This window comes from Spea bombifrons, chromosome 1, assembly GCF_027358695.1.
Source record: "Spea bombifrons isolate aSpeBom1 chromosome 1, aSpeBom1.2.pri, whole genome shotgun sequence".
In the NCBI taxonomy this organism is placed as follows: Eukaryota; Metazoa; Chordata; class Amphibia; order Anura; family Pelobatidae; genus Spea; species Spea bombifrons.
In genome coordinates this window covers 146,565,291-146,587,039 of record NC_071087.1, presented here as the reverse complement: position 1 = coordinate 146,587,039, position 21,749 = coordinate 146,565,291, and the positions used below count along the sequence as shown (strand labels likewise).

Here is a 21,749-nt window from a genome sequence, read left to right as displayed (position 1 = left end):
AGCAGCCAAAGAGGGCATTAATCAGAGAGGCAACAAAGAGACCAGAGATAACGCTGAAGGAGCTGCAAAGCTCACAATAAAAAAAATATTTTGCATCTTCAAAGTGGTAGGCATGTTGTGTAAATCAAATGATACAAACCATTTTAATTCCACGAAAAATGCCAAGGAGGAGGGGGTGAATACTTTTGCAAGGCACTGTACATTCACCACAAGATGTGCTGCGCATACACAAGTGTACATATGGATGAAAATACACCCAAACACATTCCAATGATCATTACAAAGAGCAGAGTGCGCATCAAAAAGCTAAATGCATATACAGCGGAGCCCCTGCGGCATCTGCCTTTAGCATTTTGTTGCATATTTAGATCTTTACGCTATACTGTGTTTGGGTACAAAATAGTCCTTACTAACATGGACGAAAGAGGGGGGGATCACAACATGAAGTCAGATGTTTTTTGCTCTCTGGGCAGAATTTTGTTTTTACTGATTGCTTTTTAAGCCACGCCATTAAGAGTTCACTTTTAACAAGGTCCAGTCTGAGAACCGGTCTCCTCACAGCTACTAAGTAGCGCATGCCACACAAGAAGTGTGCTGGATTTGCTCATGAAGCATGAAACTCACCAGGGTTGACAAGTCATACCACGTTGTTACAACTCTTAGATAAAAGGTTTCAAGTTACTGTTTGGTTTAAGGGCCACTCCATCCATCTTATGTTTCCCCTTACATCATACCTCACTTTTGTATCCCAGCGCATAGATGGGCTCAGCAAAATCCTTTCTATATATCTGGTTTTATCAGCCCCCCCAGCTCTTTGGCTTGCAGGAGATGTGTTTGGCCAAACACATTGCCTCTTACCAGGTGGTCTGAGATCACCCCCAATGTGCAGAATCAATACCTAAACCTCAGTTTAGCGGCACAGAACACCTGTTTTCATACAAGGAGTTTCTGATTTCTGCTGCTCCAGGTGCACATTTTGTCAATTAATCTACAGCAGGAGGTATAATGATCCCAGTGGCCCTTTCCATTAGACTCATGAGCAGGATTGTACATACAGAAGACTGAAGTGTTAAAAGCACTGGGACATCCTAACCCCTGCAAACACTTTCTCTCTGTCAGACTATGAGAAGTGTGCTTGTTTCAGATACACTATATGGACAGGAGTATTGGGTCACCTGACCATTACACCAAAAGGGGGCTTTTATGAGATTACATTCTAAATATATAGACATTAAGATATAGTTACCCCCCCTTTACAGCTATAACAGCTTCCACTCTTTTGGGAAGGCTTTCCACAAAAATAGGTTTTTGCCCATTCATCCAGTGGAGCATTTGTGAGGTGAGGCACTGATAATGGACGAGAAGACCCAGCTCACAATCTCCATTCCAGCTCATCCCAAAGGTGTTCAATGGCAATGAGGTCAGGGCTCTGTGAGGCAAGGGCAAGTTCTTCCACACCAGACTCACCAAACCATGTCTCTATAGACCTTGCATAGAAAAAAGGCCCTTCTAACAAAGTTGGGAGCATAGCATTATCCAAAATGTCTTGGTATGCGGAATCTAAGATTTTCCTTCATGGCTCGTTACACCACAGAGCACATTTCCACTGCTCCAGAGTCCAGATTTACACCACTTGATCCGACGCTTGGCATTGTACCTGCTGATGTGAGGCTTGCATGCATTTACTCGGCCATAGAAACCCATTCCATGAAGCTCCCAATGCACAGTTTTGTGCTGATATTAATGGAAGTGGAGTTGAAGCTATTATGTTTATATAGCGCCATCAAATTCCGTAGCGCTGTACAATGGGTAGACAGGACATAACAAGTAGTATATAACATAACAAATTGACAAACGCTTCAATGTTCCAATACCACCACTTACAGCTGGCCGTGGAATATTTGGCGAGGATGACGAGGATGACTTATTGCAAAGGTGGCGTCCTCTCACACTACTGCACTTAAACTTACTGGGCTCTTCAGAACAACCCATTTTTTCACAAATGTTTGTAAATGCAGACTGCATGGCTATATGCTTGATTTTATACACCTGTGGAAAGGGATCTGATTGAAACCCCCGAATTCAATAATTAAGAGGTGTCGCAATATTTTTTTCCGCAGTGTATCTTTAGCTTTGCATACATAAATGTTAAAAAATAAGTTAAAACAAAGAACAAAGGCCACTTTATACAAAACAATGTTTTAATGGCAAAAGTAAATGGTTTCAGTCAATATTTAAAATATTTAATAGATATCAGAAAATAAAGCATGATACCCCTAAAATTATGGAAATCTAAAAATATATACCAGAATATGATGGTTTGGACAAGGAATTACATTTACCGATATGAATAGATACAATAATGTTAATAAAGTTAATTATACTGGTAATTAACTCAGACATATCCAGGGTTTATGAAAAGTTTGGTTACCTACAGCAGAACCATCTTCATATCAAGAGTAATACCTACTTCGTTGTCATTGAAGCGTAAGCTAAAGGTACATAGTTTTGTCAAATAAGTTAAGTGTCAGTAATTTGATTTTCTTTTCCCCAGTTGCCAGTTTTTCGTTTTTGCATACTTAGCCAATCATCTCTTTAGATCCATAATTGAAGTGTGGTCGTCTTCTCCCCTTGGTCCTCTGACTTGGCATATATATCTTAAAAGAAGTTTCGGTGTCTGGTGGTGGGCTGCACAACTCCAGTCCTCGCGAGCCACAAACAAAAATCCTTGCCTGAAAACGAGGTTACTGGATGAGATGCCTGTGCTTAAGATGGGATATCCCAAAAACTGGTGGCCTGTTTGTGGACTTCGAGGACTCAAGTTGTGAAACCCTTGTCTGATGCTATAGGTGACTACAGAGACGTATATGTACAAGACAGACAGCCCTTGACTACTGTGAGTAATTCATTACATGGAAAGGACACTTCTCAGAGTGCATGATTACCTAAGGTACTCGATGAGAGATTGCTGCAGAATAATATTTACAGAGCGAGATTCACCTGGAAAGGATTTTAAAGCTCTGATTAGAGCTCCAGTCCCGGTGCAATATACCCCACCAAGATAAAGAACGGCTGCTTCTTACAGCTTCACAAACGTCCACCATTATGCGACTGTGTTCTGTGCTACTTTATTAAGTAATGGCAGGTCAATGGAAATGTCCAATGTATTACGTTTAGGTCATACCTGCGATTTTACAAATGAAACCCAGAAAGCCGAGTGCACGTGACACACATGGACAGTGACATAAGTCTAAAGAACTCTCTGAGCACAAGCCCTTATAACCATGCACTCCCACCATTCAAAAATCAGAGAGGTATGTATTAATAAAATATATAATAAAAAGCGTATTGTTAAAACAGGTTTAAATCCGAGCGTGCGCTCACATTCCTCCCTGCGTGTCAAAATTGTGATGTGCATTCTCGACAAACTTTTTTAGCTCTTGGGAGGCTGAACATATCACAGTAAAATCTGATCTGTCTCCTTGTTCTCTCCACTGTAAGACCAATTTTGTCCACAGTCAACAGTGGGTAAGATATAGGTTATAGATATAACTCATACAGATTTGTTTTCACCATGTGTGTTTTACCCTACTATGCACGTTTACCCCCCTAATTCATATTTTTTGCTTTTTTCATAGCAATTGGAACACAGTCATTGATGGAAGGCTTCTAATCGTAATCTGTTTGGGTCTTCAGGGTGCCGCAGTGCAATTCCATATCTCAGTATCATTTCAATGTATGGAGGCCAGTAATGCTTGTCAATTACAACATATGGGTCGTGTGGAGTTGACATCATCTTGTTTATGAGGATCTTAAAGATGGAAAATTAAAGTCAGTAGTGCTCAAAGTGATGTTTTTCACAATATATGCCAGTCAGAGCTTAAAATTATTACAGACTTCCATGGATTTCAAACTACCAGCAAATGGTTTTATTTCAACACATTTCACATTGTAATTGTAAGCAGAAAAGGAAACAGATAAAAAAGTTAGTAAACAAGGATAGATGATGTCCCACACAGTCTTCATGATAGGTATAATAAATAAAATGTCTGGGATACATCTACGGCCATGCTTAGTGACAAAGAAAAGGAATGTAAAGGGGAGCGGGCTTTTTTATTATTATGATTACCATTAAAAATGAGTTTTTAAAGATACGGTATTGTTTTCTGTTTTAAAACAGTTCTAGATTTTAGATCTCCTTATCATAGTGCAAACAATAGAATGGCTCAGTCTCAATCATACAGCCTGACACTAACTATGGAGGAACGGGCTTTATTAGCAGCCATTTTCATATGGCAGCCTCTGGTACTGCAGGAAGTTAATTAATGAAATAAAACCATGTTTTCTTCAATGCTAAAACTCATTACTGCATATAGTACAGCATTTAAAGCTCAAGCCCCCCCTAAAATTTGCCCGAGCCAAGTCTATCCTGAACTTATAACAAGCACAAGGCTCAAATATGGTTTGATGTTTCACAGCAGGTACAAAAATGGGCATACTAGATGAGCTAAACAGGCCATACGCCAGATTCTACTTTATTTTCATGAAATGTAGTAATATGTGGAGAAAAACATGAGAGTCTATTGGCTTTATCTACTATTTTAGCTGTGCTCCTTTTATTTGGTAGCCTGCCCAAGCTTTACAATGGTAAAGCACTTTTGACATGTAATATGTGGCGACTGTTGCTCTTTTCTTTCTCTTTTTTTCATATTTAAGATGTCAAATAAATAGTTATGGTGTTAATGCAAAAATGGGCTTTTGTTTCACCAGAGACAGCAACGGAAATAAATCTGTAAGTCAATTTCGCTGAAGTTACTGTCAGTTTAGATCTCTTGAAATGCCCTGAAGTGATGGATGCATCAAGTTACAATACCATAAAAAGTGCTTTCTGTTTGGATGACATTATACGATGTCATAAGAGGATATGATGTTCTCTAGATCAGGAGATTCCTCATAGTAAGGAACTGGCGTATCAGCGTTGTGGCCCGTTATCTTAGCCAATGTCACAATGACCTAAGTTTTTGAAGTGCTTGAAGAACCAAATGCTGTCTACTAAGGAAACAGCGTGAAGTCTAAATTCATGCTTAATTTGCAAGAAACTGCAGTGGTTCCCTAACCCTGTAAATGCAGCACTAATATTATCGATTACATTGTATACTACTGCATACCAACTATAATACACAGATACGGATATACTCAATGAGGCAGGTTCTACTATATTTAAAGGGACATGTCCAAGACAACCCAACTGAAATCCCTACTATAGGAGAATGCATATTAAAGTGCTCTGTAAGTACTTTGTTAGGCATTCTTCCAAAATGTAAAGTCTTCCCATTGATTTCAACAGGAGCACTTTCTTGCCAGTGATAGGCTGCTTAACCTGTCAATCAGTGGCAGTACAGTACTTCCAATGAAATTAATGACAGTGTTTATGCCACTGATTAATTGTGCTTCCATTGCCTTAAACAGACCGCCGCGTGCAGAATTCAACAGAGCCTGTGCTGCATTGGAGGCGAGAAGGCCACGTGCAGGGAGATGCATTCAGCTGAACGCATCTCTTGCAGGCCTTTTAGCTGGTGGGGGGGGAAGGGGTGAATGCATGTGGGGGAGTCTACATAATCCCCTCATGCATCTGCAAAACAGACCACGTGAAAATATAAAGGGGGCTAACTGTCTAAACTTTATTTTGTTTCACCGTACTATTACTGGAGGCATAAGCAATGTGGTGACAAGTCAAAATCCTACTCTGAATTCTGTTCTCATCTTATCACAATTTTCCCTAAAAATGCCTACATGAAACTGTTTAAAGAGACAGCTACAACTAAATAGTTTCATCTCTTTACAAGCCCTCCCACTACCTCCTGTCATTTTTACCCCTATATGACCAACGTCAGTGACATATACCCCACAGTTTACATTACCTCTAAAATTTCATGTAAAGTTATCAGCTCCACCGAAGGCTCAGGAGAAAGCACCTAGAAGATAATTAGCACAAAAACGGTTTGCTAATTAGCAAGAAAGTTCCAATATAGTACTAACTGCACAAATCAAAAGGAGGCAAAACATATATTAACATTTTAAACATGTGGCAATTTTACTCCTAATGGATCCCATGGACAGTCAGAACAAGCTCTGGTTGTACTAGAGACATTAATTATGATGTATGCCACTGAATGTCCTTTCTCGTTTATTCCACAGGGTTTGCAATCTGCACCTCCATACACAGCAGTAAATTAGAGAGCTCTACCAGAAAGAATATCCTTGTTTAAGAGGACACCATGGCTCCTGTAATCATAATAAGCTGGCTGCTGTTGCCTGCTCTGTCAAGTGGGTTAAAATTACCCCCACAATGGCCAAGTATTGACCTCACATATACATTATACTCTTTCCAATTAAATCACATCCTTCTCCTTTACTTGTATTGGGGCCTGAATGCAGGAGCACATAAAGGGGTTTCAAACATTTAGTGCACTACAAATGAACAGGACAAAATATTGCTGACCAAAAATGCGGTCTTTGAGCTTGAGTAAATACATTTATGTATATATTTTTGTGAGCTGCTTTCTAAAAACTATATAGAAGCCTTTTAGATGGGTGTGTGAACAATGTGATGTGTTCCACTGATCACCTGAATGGAACACTCACATGAATGTGTAATGCCTTCACTCTCTCATATGTAATAATTCACACATATAGAAGGCATTTTGAATAAAAAAGCGCTACCCTAATTCAAGACATACCTTTTTCTTTTTGCTGCTCAGCTCGTGTTGTTCAGGAAGAGGAAAATGATCTTCTAGAAAGGCTCCCAGCGCCGTTAAGAGTTCCTCCTTATACGCTCTTACTTTCACAAGCTTACTTGCAAGATCTTGAAACACGCTTTGAAGACAGATGTAAGCATGTAAAAATTTTATACAATGATTGCTAACACATCAAAAAGTTATTTATCTTTATGGGGAGTTTCAGCAAGCACAGTTAAGACTTACAGCAATTGTGTCATATGCCTGTAATACCCGTGCATAACGGTGCACCATCCTACTATGTCAAAGTATCGGACATTTGCATAAAACAAATTCTAAGCTTTTAGAATCTCACTGGCATTATTAAGTTAATTCTTATCCACATATAACTCTGTTAATGTTTGGTAAATATTACAGAATAAAACCTTCATATGGATTCAGTTGTGTGTAGCAATAGATGTGTTGATCTCTGCTGTATAGTGATTTTTGACATATTAGATCATTGACGTGGCAGGTGAGCTTGTGCTTTAGCCAAAATATAGCACTATTCATAACTATTTTAACTATATAACACTTGTGTTTCTCAGCCTACCAATTAGTTCTTCTAAATCATATATATAATTATATATAAAACATGACTAACAAGGTTGTTGCTGCCACACAGCAAATTGGGATTGCGTTCAGACATAATTGTTTCTGTTTTTATAAATGTATAGTTGAGTGTAAGATCGCAGCAGCAGGGTTCCCTAACTAAATTCAACCTTTGGCACAAACCATGACAGACGGAGAATATCTGATATTAGTAGTACAAACCTATTTGGTTAATTATACCAATCTCCAATCCATCTGGCTCACAGCCTTATAAAACTGATTTAGACACCTCTAGTATAAAGAATAAAATAAAAAAAGAAAAGAACCCCCCGCCCCAAAAACAATAAACACAAACATATATCAGAAAGGAAAACAATAACGTAACCAAATAGGTTTGCCTTTCTACACTCAACCTTACAGCAGAGTTAAATAATGATGCAATTTAATAATAAGATATTCAGTTTACCTATTCTCTGAAAACCCAGTGGCCTGACTTCTCAGCTCTTCAAGCCTGGCAGTGAGAGCATCCACTAACTGCTGCTGACCATCCAACCAATACTGTTCTCTAAAACCAACAGAGAAGAAAAGAACGTCCCGTCTTTATATGGACACACAGAGAAACAACAGATAAAGCTTTGTACACAAATCCCTCAAAACAAGTTACTTCATATAGTATGTAGTAAAAACATTGACCAATTTCATTATTTCTTCATGGTGCCAGGATTTAAAGTCTTTAAAGACAGGGGGACATCCTGGTATAATTGAGGGTCATGACTAATTATTTAGAGGTTCAAATAAACTGTAGTCACAATATCCCTTTAATTAATACCTATACATGTGGACTATTTAAATGTTGATGCCATAGAAGTCTAATGCTGGTTTAAAAATGAAAAATAAAAATGAACAATTATTCCAAGAAGAACCTTCCCTGCATCCACGTTCTAAGTGTGTTCACCATATGTCTTGTTTCACCCAAGGGAAAATCTGCCATTTCAAGAACCTTTTCACATACTAGACTTTTCTGTAATCAAACGTTAGAAACAGGTTAAAAGGACACACCAGTCATCATATGCACACTAATGGCATAAAGGCCAAGTGTCCCTTTAAAATGCATTCTTTATTGGTGGTGATGAATAAAGTTTTGGCAAATTTTCCCACACAATTTTACAATTTGTCCCAAACAGATAAACTGACCCGTACAGCAATCTCTGCTGTTGAATATGCTTTACTAGTGTAAGGGACCAGTCATTGAAATTACGTGGCCAAAAATCTTTCCTTCTTTTCTATCGCTATACTTACCCCCCCGTTTTCCCCTCTTTTCTTTCATTCACTTTTTTTCTCTCTTAACTCTCTCCCTTTCTTCTCCTTTACTTTTTCTCTCCATCTTCTCTGTATTTTTCTGCCTTTTTTTAACACAGCTCTCTAACAGAGAGAAGTGCACACTGCCTAGACATCCCCTTATAGTCTTTTATGACACCAGAGATCTCAATTGGCACAGGGTCCCTCATCAGGGTTCCCCTGAACAGCAACCATAGGAATCCTATTGGGAACCCTCTGATTGTTGCAGAATACATACACGCATTGTGTGATCAGTCAGCAAGGTATTATGGTTGGAGACCCAATGAGCCCCTGACGCATGAAGGGAATTCCCTGGTGATTTTGAAGGGAATTCCCCAGATTTTGGCCCCAGCTGCCAAAGGGGACACCAGGCAGTCAGCCTGATCCCCCAAAAAACAGCAGACCCCTTTGGCGTAAAAAGAGGGCAGGTCAGAGCAGGGGAACGCTGAAGGGAGCAGGTAAGAGCTGAAAGGGTAGGAAGGGGCTGGAAGGATGAGATGGGAGCTAGAGGGGCCAGTGAGAGACAGCAGGGAGTGAAGAGCAGCAGATGGCCAGACAGAAACAGAATAGGAGAACTGAAACGCTGAGCTGTATGAAGACGCATGTGCACTCTGATTGGACCGTAACACCTGCCCAATGTGACAAACAATTCCCAAGGTGACAAAGTTATTATATATATTAGACAGGAAAACATACAATTTACAGCAGTCAGTAAATTTACCCCTAGGTATCTTGTCAAATCTATTCACTTCCTAGCTACCTCAGGAAGTTAGCAATAATTTAATAAAACGGATGAGCGTTCTTAACTTAGAGGGATCTAGATTGATAATTACATATTTTATCATCATTATTTGAATATGAATATCATACTCTTCCAGATCTTTCTTCAATTCTTTGTTCTTTGCTTGAACTGAAGAAAGCATCATCTCAAGCTCCCGGTCTGTTTTCTTCAACTGCAAGGAAAGCGTACACATTCAGATACACAAAAAAAATACGAAAGACACTGCAAAAATATTATAAAAAATGCCAGGTGTGAAAACTACTGGAATCTATTCATAAAAAATATATTTATTCTATACTTTCTACACATAACAGAAACAAAACACAGTCAGTGAAGTCAGACCAAGGTTCAGCTGTTATATAGGCTTTGCTCAATCCTACAACTTATTGGTGTAAGAAGCAGAACATGATCTACAAAAGAATCTTACAACACAAAAAGAAAGATGAGAATTTAAGATGTTGTTTGATCTGTTGAGTGCATAATTGAGGACTTTGGATTGTGTGATTCCCAGTTCACAGAACATGGGGACTTCAGCTTTTTTTGATCATTGAGTGATGACAGGAGAATTCCTGGATCCTATTAATTTTTCTCAAGCACATGTCATCCCTTGGAGAACAGGACTCCAAGTAAATATCAGCCTTTCTGCAGAACAGAGGGATAATAAAAGGGTGGAAGTACACTCATGTATTTAACATGTCATAAGTACTTAATAGGGTTCTTAAAACACATCTGTTTCTCTCCTGAATACAGATTATCTGTAGTGGTTTCACGTGCGGTAGTGTGCACCATAACATAATATCGTAAATACTTCTGGAATGCAATCGTTTTGGAAAGATGAAGAGTAGAAAAAAAAGGTCAGGAGGCATTAAGACCATACAAAAGTATGAAAGATCAAGATGCTTCTCCTAATCATTGGAATTATGATACGTGACTATTATCTGCCTGCCACTGCATTTTTATTTGTATGCATTCTCTCTTCACATACCCCCGCTTTTAATCTGTATAAGCCTTCACTAAACCTATCCTCTGTGCAACTGCATCAGCATTTGAAATTGCAGTTTCTTACAGTTAAAAAAAAATATATAAAATGATCAAAATACAACTAAATCAAGAGGTTATGGGCCATTAGGACTCTTATGACTGTACTACTAAATTGCCAGACAAACAGGATTATATAACATGTTGAATCCTCGCTGTTCGCCTAAACATTTGTCGCATTAAACCCAAACCTAAACTACCCATAAAGGTGTGATTTCAAACCCATTGATCAGGAACAATTTGGATGAGGCTGCTTCCAGCTGAATAGAGTAACTCAGACATAATAAAACAAATTCAATTTTATGAACTGTGACATGAGCTCATAAAAAGAGAAAAAAAATCATACTGGAGTATTCTGCAGTACAAAACAGACATTCACATTGACCTGGCATGATCTGTACTGTAATATATCATAAAACCAAAAAGATAGGGCAAAAAACGTAAAAAAATGATTCAATGGAAAGAAAGCCTAATCAATAAGCATTCTAAGAGCAGTAGGACACTTCATATACTTCCTAAAGAGGCCTTGCCAAAAAATATACTACTTATGGGAAATCAAACGAGAAGGTTACCTCTTCTTTTCCAACGGCTAGAAGAACCTCCTGGTTTTTAGAGATGACTAAGAAACATAAAAAAATAGCAGTTAATATTTTATTTCTATAGCAACATATTGACAAAAGCCATCATTTTAATTTCCTCACTGACAATGAAATCAGTGAAACAGAATGTTTTGCCAAATATGACAACACAAGACCCAACTTTGGACATGCCAAGTCAGTAAAAATGTAATTAACATGGAGCAGACATCTTCAAGTAGAAGAATTATTAGAATCAATAATATTACCGTGATTTGAGTAGAAATGATTTCTGCTATTTAACCTCTTACAACCTGGATGTCGTAATATGGATTTATCCATATATCCAGAATATTTCATCGTCTATAAACCCTTGCTAGACTCCTGAAGTGCTGGATGGCTTCTTGATTGTTGAGGTCATAGAATTGTGGGTAGTTTTATGAGAAACACTTAAAAACTAAATTTTAAAGCCAAGGATGAACAAAAAAAAAAAATCTGGAACCACAAACCATATATGAACTCAGTCAGTCATATGTAATGACAATCACTGGTCAGAAATATTTTGGCGCTGTAAATTTAAGTATAACCTTAAAATATTTAATTATAGGGATTACAAGAAGACAAAACCATCAACGTGACCATGATGCACACCCTGGCCACTTTACAATCACACGCTGCTTTTAGCACCATTAAACGTGTTAGCTAAACGTCATACTGCTTGTGTGTATAAATAAGATATATATATATATATATATATATTTTTTTTTATTTTTTTTCCGGATTCTAAAGCCTAAAGGATATAATTCTTGGTTTCTTAAATAGTGATGATGTTCATAGAATATTTCACTCCTGCGACATGGGAATTGTAACTTGCTTTATTTCCTTTTTAAGGATGCTTTGGATAGGTTCAAGAAACTCAACCTGTTCATTTTCAAATTGAGCCATTTTCAGTGTGAAATGTTCAAAATATGTTGTTCCTTGTCTCATCCTGTACTTGTAATAGGCAATACATTAAATTAGACATTACCGAAAGCTGGGATATTCTTGCATGGGTATCCACCCATGTCCTCAGATTTAACTCACAGTCAAGTTTAAAATGAACGCTGTCTATATCATTAAAACTTACTTTCAGGAGATCTCTTCTGCCACTGTTCATATTCTGCATTGAGGGCTCTCACTTGCAACATGAGCAAATGTAACTGAATCGAAACACAACTCACATTCAGTACTTGATAGTTTAGAAAGTACAATTTCTTTATATTTTGTAATTCAGAAACAGAAACAATATTTTCTATTGTCTAACAAAATTTCACATATTCACTATACCATTGTCTAGAAAACAACATATGATAAAGATTTTTACAGCTCGAGAACACAAAGGGTGAATGACTGGGGGAGAGGGCAGTGGGAACTGCGCAAACTACAGTAAAATCATGGACATTACCAATATTACACAAGGAGTATTAAGTGCATGCACCAAAGAAAATAGCAAAGCACACACTAGTCTGGGGCACTCAGAGACACTTAAATATTATGTTCTCTTACCCACTGAGTTATTGTACAGGGGAGAGCAGACTGCTAAACATGTGGAAATGGCTAAATGATATATTTATTGAAAGAAATGTAATTACATTAACACAGGAATGTCTTTCCTGGGAGAGAAAAAAAGACTAAAACACAGAGAATTTGGACCGAGAGAAAGGTTATTGAAAAGGAGTGGGGGCGAAATACAGAGAAATAACACGCAACAGCAGAGATGAGTCCATGTAATTCAGAGTGTTCATATAAAGTGTTCTCACCTGTATATCTGATTCAGGTAATGGTTCTGTACTCTGGACTGCTAACCGACTCTGGCACTGTCCACAAAAGCAAAGACATCATTAACAGATATGCATTAACCATTTAAATGCCACATGGTAGCCAACCAAACAATAAAAGCAGAAGATGAAAAGCATTAAACAAAAAAAAAAAAAAAAACTACATTATCAACCGTCTAATGTCATTAAACCGTATATAGTGCAGGTTGTCCTTGTCTATACTTAAAACATTGGGAGAAAAATTATTGATATAAATACACTTTAAGGGTTTTATACTTAGAAACTTCCCATTCCCAGATACATTGCATAACTCATTTTTTACGACTCCTCAGAGAGTAAATCGGCCCCTTACATATTCCTAGAGGGACAGACACTACCAACATAGCCAGACATTCAAGATGGAGTCACATACCTCTTGCATTTCTTGCCATATTTCCTCGCATTGCTGTACTAACTCTTCCTTCGCATCCTCAGAGATTTGGGTGTTAGGGCTGATATCGGGGGGCAGATCATGTTGATATGCTGACATGTGCTTTGCCAAGTGCTCTGCCTAAAATAAACAAATATATACCAAAGGTTAAGATCATTGGAAAACACAGCAGAACAGGATGAATGTCTGGGCCAGCAGTACAATACATTATACATTTGCTAATACGCATATTGCAGTAACAGCAGGATACAGGACTAAGGGGTAAACTGTATAGGTGTATGTCCATATTAAAGATTGCAGATCTTTCTAAACAAAGTCAACATGTTGTAGTGGACATCTTCCTATTCAGCAGATAATACAATCATTGAATGTGTCACATGAATAATTTTTTTTAAATTAAAAATACATTTTTTTAATTGTGCTTGAGCCTCCTTGGAACACACTGATAAACCCACACTATTTAATGAAACCTCCTTTTAACACCCCATATAATATCATAGCGACCAGTATGTTTCCGACCTTTTTAATAATCACTTTGGGCCATTTTTATCTTTTACATTTAAAAAAGAAAATGCTGCATGTGGCATCTAGGCTGTGAGATTCCATTATTCTGTCCTGTGTCCCCAGCCATTCAGTACAGGACGGGTTGTTGAGACTGCAGGCCTTTCGTGATTCTTCACGTTTTTTTTTTTCCTTTCACCTGATCTTCATTATCCTGCCTACTGAACAATGAACAACTTTGCTGGAGTTCCTGTGTGATTCGGGTTCACAGACTGATTAAGTATTGCCACCCGTTATCCAAACCATACGTCCTCACAATTATATGAGCTTACGTAGTGCATCTTTTACGGAAATAATAGAAGATGATGAATATTTTATGGAGTACCCAAGGCTTGCATTACAAAGAGATAGAGTTGTGAACAAGGATGAATTTTGAGAATACAAGTTGTAACGCCTGTCTTACAGCTCCAATCTCTGACTTAAGCCATCGCTAAATTTTATATACTGTATACAATGCCAACAGGATTCAGAAGTGCTGTACAAGGAGCTATATGTAAAATGAGACAATAAGGAGGTCACTGGTTAGGGCAGCTTACAATCTAAAAGGGAAGGTGTTTTCATGAAATATTTGAAAGCTAGGAGTTAGAGGCACGGAAAGACCAATGTGAATACACCCCTCGGGCTCTTAGCCCAGACCTTCTCCATAGGTGATAGGGAAATATGGATAAATAGCTGAAAAAAACACTGATACAAAGATGGTCATGAAAGGGAATGCAATGAAGGCTGTGTGATGGGTATCAGTTACTACGAGAAACGTTTACAATTTAAAGTTAGCTTTAGGCATGTATGCCAAAAGGTTTAAAAACACTAAACTCGCAATCTATTCTTTATATGTCTTTAATCAGATTCATAGTTAAAATGAAACAGGAGGAGTTTGGCTTCAGGATAACATGACCAAATACTGTTCAGCGATGGAGGACATTCTATCTTTAACCAGAAGGAACCTTTCATGCACCCCCCCCCCACGAGGCTCTTAAACTAGAGAGATGTTTGACTGTAAGGTTTATTTGCGAATGTGAGATTTTATAAAAGGATATGTGATACCCCCCAGTGGATTTCAAATGGTACACAAGTATGTCCAAAGTTGAAGACGATACGGTAAATGAGGTGCCAGAAATGTTACCCTTTCAAACCCTTCGAGTTCTATTGAGAGCCAGTTTACGCTCCAGTTCTTGGGATGTGCATTATAATTCCTTCCCTTTAACACGAACACATACGATTGTCTAATAAAATAGCGCCACCGGTTTGTAAACCCAAGAGAGGAACTCTCCATGTAAAAGATGATGAATTTCACATCATTATATTAAGTGCTCAAGTAGTTTTTCCATCAGAATTTAAATACATAATTCGGCATGTCATGAAGATTTCTCCCAATATCACTGGAGAGAACAGTCACAGCTCCTTCAAACATGTCGGTATTACAACAGATATACTGAGCAGCAACACTTCCATGACACTCGCTAATCTAGCAGAAGGGTCATTACTATAAAATAACAAAAAAAAGTGAATAGCACATTCATGGCACATTTTAGTTTTTAAAATAACATACCGACTTGTTAGTGAGAAAAGGATATGCGTGATTTGGCTCGTTGGACCCTAAGTAGAAATTCACATTGAGTAAAACTGGGTATCTATGATATTTACTATGCCGTTGAAGCCAGAACGAGTAAAGGACCCTTCTGCAAAAAAAACCAACCCCAAAACGCACATATGCTGTTAATACCCATAACTGCATGCTGTGCAAACGTAATTTATTACCACTTTCTGTAGTCTGTGCAATAGTGCAATATAGAGTGAAAACGCTAGCGTTTCAGAAAAATCCACAGTTACCAATTAAAATGCTGTTGTTTATTAACAAAACCTCATGTCATGAACAATGTTTATACATGCATATTATAAACGTACATCCCAAGAGTCCATAAGTTATTAAAATGGCATCACATCTGGCCGCTCTCGGACAAAGTATTATTGGATATGTGTTTCTCTGTAGGTTTAATTGCATGAACTCCAGTATTAACCCAAATTCAGTATTTCTCCACAATGTCTCCTTTCACTGTATTGGAAGACAAACACTAGAAGAGCAAAGCCAAATGACTTTCTCATTAAACCAGCCTTGCACAAGCCTATTAGCCAGAAGTTACAGTTTACATCTACAGGCAACTTAAATAACAATCCCAGTACAATGATACAAATTATCTTTCCCCTCCAAGATTCCCCGAAATGACACTGAAATGGTTGCTCTCTGAGAGTATGCAGGAAATTTAACAGAAGACTGGAAGATGTGATCTTGTCACCAGCAATATATTATATGGCCAAAAATATGTGGACCCTCTGACCATCCCACCTATATGAGCTTGTTTGACATTCCATTCCAAACTTGTGGGGGTTAATATGTAGTTGGCCCCTCTTTGTGGCTATAACAGCCTCTACTCTTCTGGGAAGGCTTTCCACAGGATGAGGGAATTCATCACTCCAGAGTCCAGCGGCGGTGTTCTTTACACTACTCCAGGCGACGCTTGGCATTGTGCATAGTGGTATTCGGTTTGTGTGCGGTTGCTCAGCCATGGAAACCAACTTTCAGAGGCAGTTTGGAACTCTGTAGTGAGTGATGCTGAGGGCAGACGATTTTCACACGCTACAGCATCAGCACTCAGCACCCCACTCTGTGAGTGTGCGTAGGCTGCCACTTTGTGGAAGCATCTAAGAGTAATAGCACTTACAGTGGATGCTAAAGATGGCATCCTATGACAGAGCCACATTTCACTGAGCTCTTCAGTACGACCCACACTACTGCCAATGTTTGTCTATGGAGAACGCTGCCTTTGTGCTTGAGTCCATAACTGCGTTAGCAGTGGATGTGGCTGAAATACCTAAACTCAATAATTGCAAGGGCTGTCCGCATACTTTTTGTTATGTAGTTTAATTTACAACCTTTATACACCCCTGACGAGATTTTATGAGCCTTAATGACAGGAGAAATCACTCCAAAACTAATCATTATGCAGCTCACTCCCTATTACATGAGAAGTTCACTGGTGGAAGGCCTTCATAAAGTATTGTGAAGTCTTCTGTCAACGTAAAGGCTAGTAAATAAACCCTAGGATGTTCCTGATTAAAAAGAAAAACAATGTGCCTCAGGTTTGATAAATATAGAATCATAAGACATCTGGAAGACGTTGAAAAACAAGGTTTACGCTGTAGCGTACAGCAATCAAAGCGTTAGACAATGCAATTCATGTCAGTTTGATAAACTTACCTCTTCCAGAAGTTTATCCTGCTTGTCCTGCAAACGATAAAAGTCATAGATAAGATACTCCATTTTGACCAAACCAAAGTGCTTATAAACCCTTGATGTATTAAAGACGTTCTACAACTATGTACAGAGTATAATATAGTTAAATAACGATACTCTCAAATGAAAAATAGAATAGGCAAGGCAGGCAATGTTTATTCTATCTTTGGAAGGGATGAACATGTAGATGTGGCATCTAAAAGGTAGACAAAATGCTGATACCAGGGGGACACGGCTTATGCACTGCACCCAGGCTCTCACTTAGCAAGGGCACGCTCATAAGATCTTCCTTCACCGGCCCACATTGCTGAAGCGCTAGTCTGTGAAGCAGCTCCCGCACAGCTGTATTAGAAGCACTTGACGTGATGCCAAATCCACCGCTTCTAAAACAGCCGCTGGTGACCTGCTTCCTTTTCTACACTAGGCCACAAGGGAACGGTGGTCCTTTCAGAAAAAAGGTAGCCGTGTGTGTGGGGTGGGGGATTATAGGCTGGGGACAAAACAGAGTCTGGGGGAAGACAACACAGAGGTTACTGTAATGTGATCTGGTGGAAGACAGAGATAATGTAACTTTCCATGGTTGCACCAGAAGAGATGGCTCCACCATCAGGTAGGGAACAAGATAAAAAGGTGAACCTCCCCCTTGCCTCTAGTGTAATTGAAAAGATGTAAAGAGAAAAAAAATTGCCACTGTGGAAACGGGCAAGGAAAATGAATTCCCAGGTAAGAATTCCTTGCCATTCTAGGTGGCACCAGGAGAGACTTGGAGGGAAAAAAACAGCAGCCTGAAGGACTAGACGGCCCAACTGGAATCCTGTGAAGAAAGGCCTGGGCTGTAGTGTCTGCCTAACTCTTTCAGGAAGCCACTTTACAGATGAGGGTCAGATTTGCAAGAGTGCCTTGAGACCAGAGGGGGGCTCTTTTCCTGACGATAGGAAACATTCTGAGATGGAAGCCTTTGGATCCATCGGCCTAAGGAAGCTTTGGAAACCTTCAGTCCTTTCCTGACTCCTGCAAAAGAAATGGAGAGAGTTCCACTTGCTCCAAGATTCCGAACAAGACAGAAACAAAAAAATACCTTCGGCAGGAACTCTAGAGGTAGGAGTATAACAACCATGTCATTAAGGAATCTGAAAAAAGGTTTCTAAATGGAGATTGCATGAAGCTTACAAAGTCTTCTGGCAGATGTAACTGACACCAACAAAATTACCTTATGTGTAAGAATTTCGAGAGGTTCAAAAAAAAAGAAAAAACGTGCAGAGGACAATAACTGAAAAACTAGATAGAGATTCCGGGGTGACACCGATGGGACACAACGAGGACAAAGTCTGGACCCACCAATGTTCACCATGCAGGTGCTTATTGCCCCCATCTGTACTTTGAGCGTAGCAAGTTGTAGGCCAGCATCAAATCCCTTCTGTAGAAAGATGAGGGACAGGTGGATGAGAAACACTGTATACTCCAGCTGGAGAAGGATTTCTACATCTTGCTGTATCTAACTGAAGTGACGGTTTTCCTACTGGTCTTTTTACTGAAAAAATGCATAGCCATGCCAGCAGGGGATGGATCTCTACTAATTAGCAACTTCATCTCAGAGACCAGACTGGTGTTTTAGGTAATGATCATCAGAGCAGGAGAGATACAGAATAGTTGGGGGGGGGGGGTTAAATTAATTCCAATGCATCTCATGTGATCTCCTTCCACTTGTGCAGAAAAAAAAAAACACAGTCTGCCTCCCACTGGCGGTAATCTGGCAGTCCTTACCCGGGCCGCTTCCTTTTTCAGAGCAGCCTCTGGAATTGTACGGCTTGTCTCGAAAGGATTGGTATGACACATACCCCTCTTTATCCCTTGATGAACAAAAGGAGTTGGTCATGAAACAAAGAGGAGCTCTTCTCTGAGGAAGCCTGTTCTTATCACATGTAGGTCTCTCCAGAATGGATCTAGAGGGGCAAGCAGGCCATGGGAAGCGACACGCGCCTTCCCAGCCGGAAGTGAGATTTTCAGAGCTCCAGCAGAAATGCCTCAAGGGGTATGTGGGGAAAAAGATTACGCTGGGATAACATAGAAAGTAGAAAGGGAACCAGGACCCCCCTAAGGGTAAGGGGGTCCTGAGTAGGGCAGGAACAACACTGGGGAGGTTCATCTTTTTATCTAGTTTCTGCCCTGCCTGTTAGGTGGAGCCATCTCTCCTGGTGCCACTAAGTGTTGCAAGGAAAAGATGGAGGTCGGTGATGGTTATATGGTAGAAGGGAACATGATATGGAAGTTGGAGTATGTGACGGTGAAAGGAAAGGAAATATGGAGGTCGGTGCATACCAGATCGAGTGCCAGATTAGTGTGAGGAGCTCTCAGCCAGCAGCACTGGGCATTTGCCTGGTGTGCCAGATGGCCATTGTATGTATATATAAAAGGTATACATCTATCTTTTCCTGAGTAACTTAAAGTGTTGACTTTTTAAATAAATTTTTGGTAAGTAACAGCCTTGGCTGTTGGTAGTATTGCATGGGCATATGTATAGTGTCTACAATTTATTATTTAGTCATGGTATTTCATTGCTATTTTAGGACAGAAACTAGATGAGATAAGATTCTGAAATCCACGTTACACCTACGTGAAGTTTCCTACATTTATTAATAGTCATAACTGGGGACATTTTCTTCTGACCCGGCCTCGAGCATGACATTTATTTCTTTTTGAATGCTTGTGTGGGATTCTAAATCTCTTGATTAAATACATATATTTGGCACCCTCACCCTGCCTTCCTTCCAACACATTCATCTCATATCGACCTAACGAATGCATCTCCATCTTAGATTGCTCTGTCCTGGACCAGCCCTTCGTGAAGAATGTTTCACCCGCCTGGAGTGGCGGGAACACAGCAATGTGATCCTGGGGCTCGAGCTGCCAGATAACAAGCTGTGGCTGCGCGTGAGATAAGGGAATGAGGGAGGGTGTATGTAATGCACGCAATGTGTGTTAATGTGTAAGTGCGGGTGTGTTGGCATAAATGTGTATGTGTAAGAGTATGTGAGAGGGAGTGTGTGTGCGTGCCTGTGTGTATGTGAGTAATAAGGGGAGGTCACAAGGAGCCAATGGGGTAAATGCACTGAAGAGCCAGAAAGAAACGGTGAGGCTGCATGTGAGGCAAGGATGTGACGGAGGGTTTATGTTGTGTGTTAGCATGAATGTATATGTGTGTTCGTGTGTTAGCATATATCGGTATGTTTAATAATTTGTATGTTAGCATAAATCGGTATGTGTAAAAGTGCGAGGGAGTGTGTGTTAGCACCAGTGTGTAAATGTGTAAGTGTCTGTGTGCTAGCACCGGTGTGTAAATGTGTATGTGTGTTAGCACCAGTGTGTAAATGTGTGTGTGTGTTAGCACCAGTGTGTAAATGTGTATGTGTAAGAGTGGGGTGTGTGTATGTGTATGTGTGTGTATATATATATATATATATATATATGCGAATGCATATGTGAGTTATGGGGGTGGGGCACATAGGTGCTAATAGTTAAAAATGGTCGCTGCTTTTAGGAGGTGTCATCAGGGGCAAAACCAGCAGCCGGACATCACAAAGAAACAATATTAGTGTCTTTTGTTTATAAACACTCGTCGCTAGTTGAATTAGCATAGAACACCGCGATACATTCACTAAACAATCCAAGCTTCTATAGGAGGGACAGGAAAGGGCTTTGCTTTCCAAGGAAGGCCTGAACCTTCCAAACAGGGATACACAGACAGCATAGGATATGACCAGACACCACATCAACTTCCAAAAGAGGACATGCAGAAGGTATATACTACCCTAAAACAACAGCTCTGCCTATTACATTAGGTGTAAGGTAAGACAGTTTTACTTTCTGGGAAGGTGGTAGATGAGTGGAATACCCCCCCAGCAGAAGTGGTAGAGGCTAAAATTTAAACATACATGGGATAGACATAAAGCTAGCCCGAATCTAAAACGAGGCCAAGTACCGATTCAGTTCTGAGTGTCTACATCAGGAATAATGGGCCGACTGGACGGGGCGAATGGTTCTTATTCTATGGTTCTTTACACGGGAGATTATACTATACATACAACGCACAGGCCTGTACCGGTCCCACATAACACTTAAGTTAAAAGTGCGCGATGCTTTCCAGTCATTGCACGCATGTAGCGAACTGCAGAGGCTTCTAGGTCCCCTGTGCAATACTACAAGCGAAAGAGAGACCTCTGAGGTATTGGCGACATTTGTCGAAGTTGTAACCTGTTCCATGCCGGCCCATTAAAGAGCATCATAAACAACAACAACAAAAAAACCTCCACTCAACCAAAACCGACCAAACGCACTGTTTGTTTACACAGGTAAACAATACAATGAATACGCGGCACATCCCGTTAATACTCGTCCGTTTCCCGGATTTACGGCTAAATGAAGAGACGTTACCATGGCGACGGGGGGTCCCCGGGGTCTGGCACTACGAGAGCCGTCCGCTATCGCTCCAGGGATATCATACTTCGCCTGTCATAACTAACCGCGTAGGTCACACAGAGCCAAAACGGGCGCGCCGGCCACTCATTGGCTGGCGAGACTGGTGACATCAC

The 21,749-nt window shown here is 39.7% G+C and overlaps 1 protein-coding gene across 1 annotated transcript; it reads right to left on the bottom strand.

The window, feature by feature from the left end:
- Positions 1 to 3,569: 3,569 nt before the first annotated feature.
- CENPK (centromere protein K) lies at positions 3,570 to 21,599 on the bottom strand. The gene is made up of 11 exons (XM_053457946.1): positions 21,592 to 21,599; positions 17,125 to 17,151; positions 13,290 to 13,427; positions 12,860 to 12,916; positions 12,187 to 12,259; positions 11,058 to 11,104; positions 9,537 to 9,619; positions 7,795 to 7,893; positions 6,741 to 6,876; positions 5,922 to 5,975; positions 3,570 to 3,811 (listed from the first exon to the last, which is right to left on the bottom strand). The coding sequence occupies exons 1-11, from the start codon at positions 21,592 to 21,594 to the stop codon at positions 3,653 to 3,655; spliced, it is 876 nt and encodes a 291-aa protein (XP_053313921.1). The 5' UTR covers positions 21,595 to 21,599; the 3' UTR covers positions 3,570 to 3,652.
- Between the last annotated feature and the right edge of the window lie 150 nt (positions 21,600 to 21,749).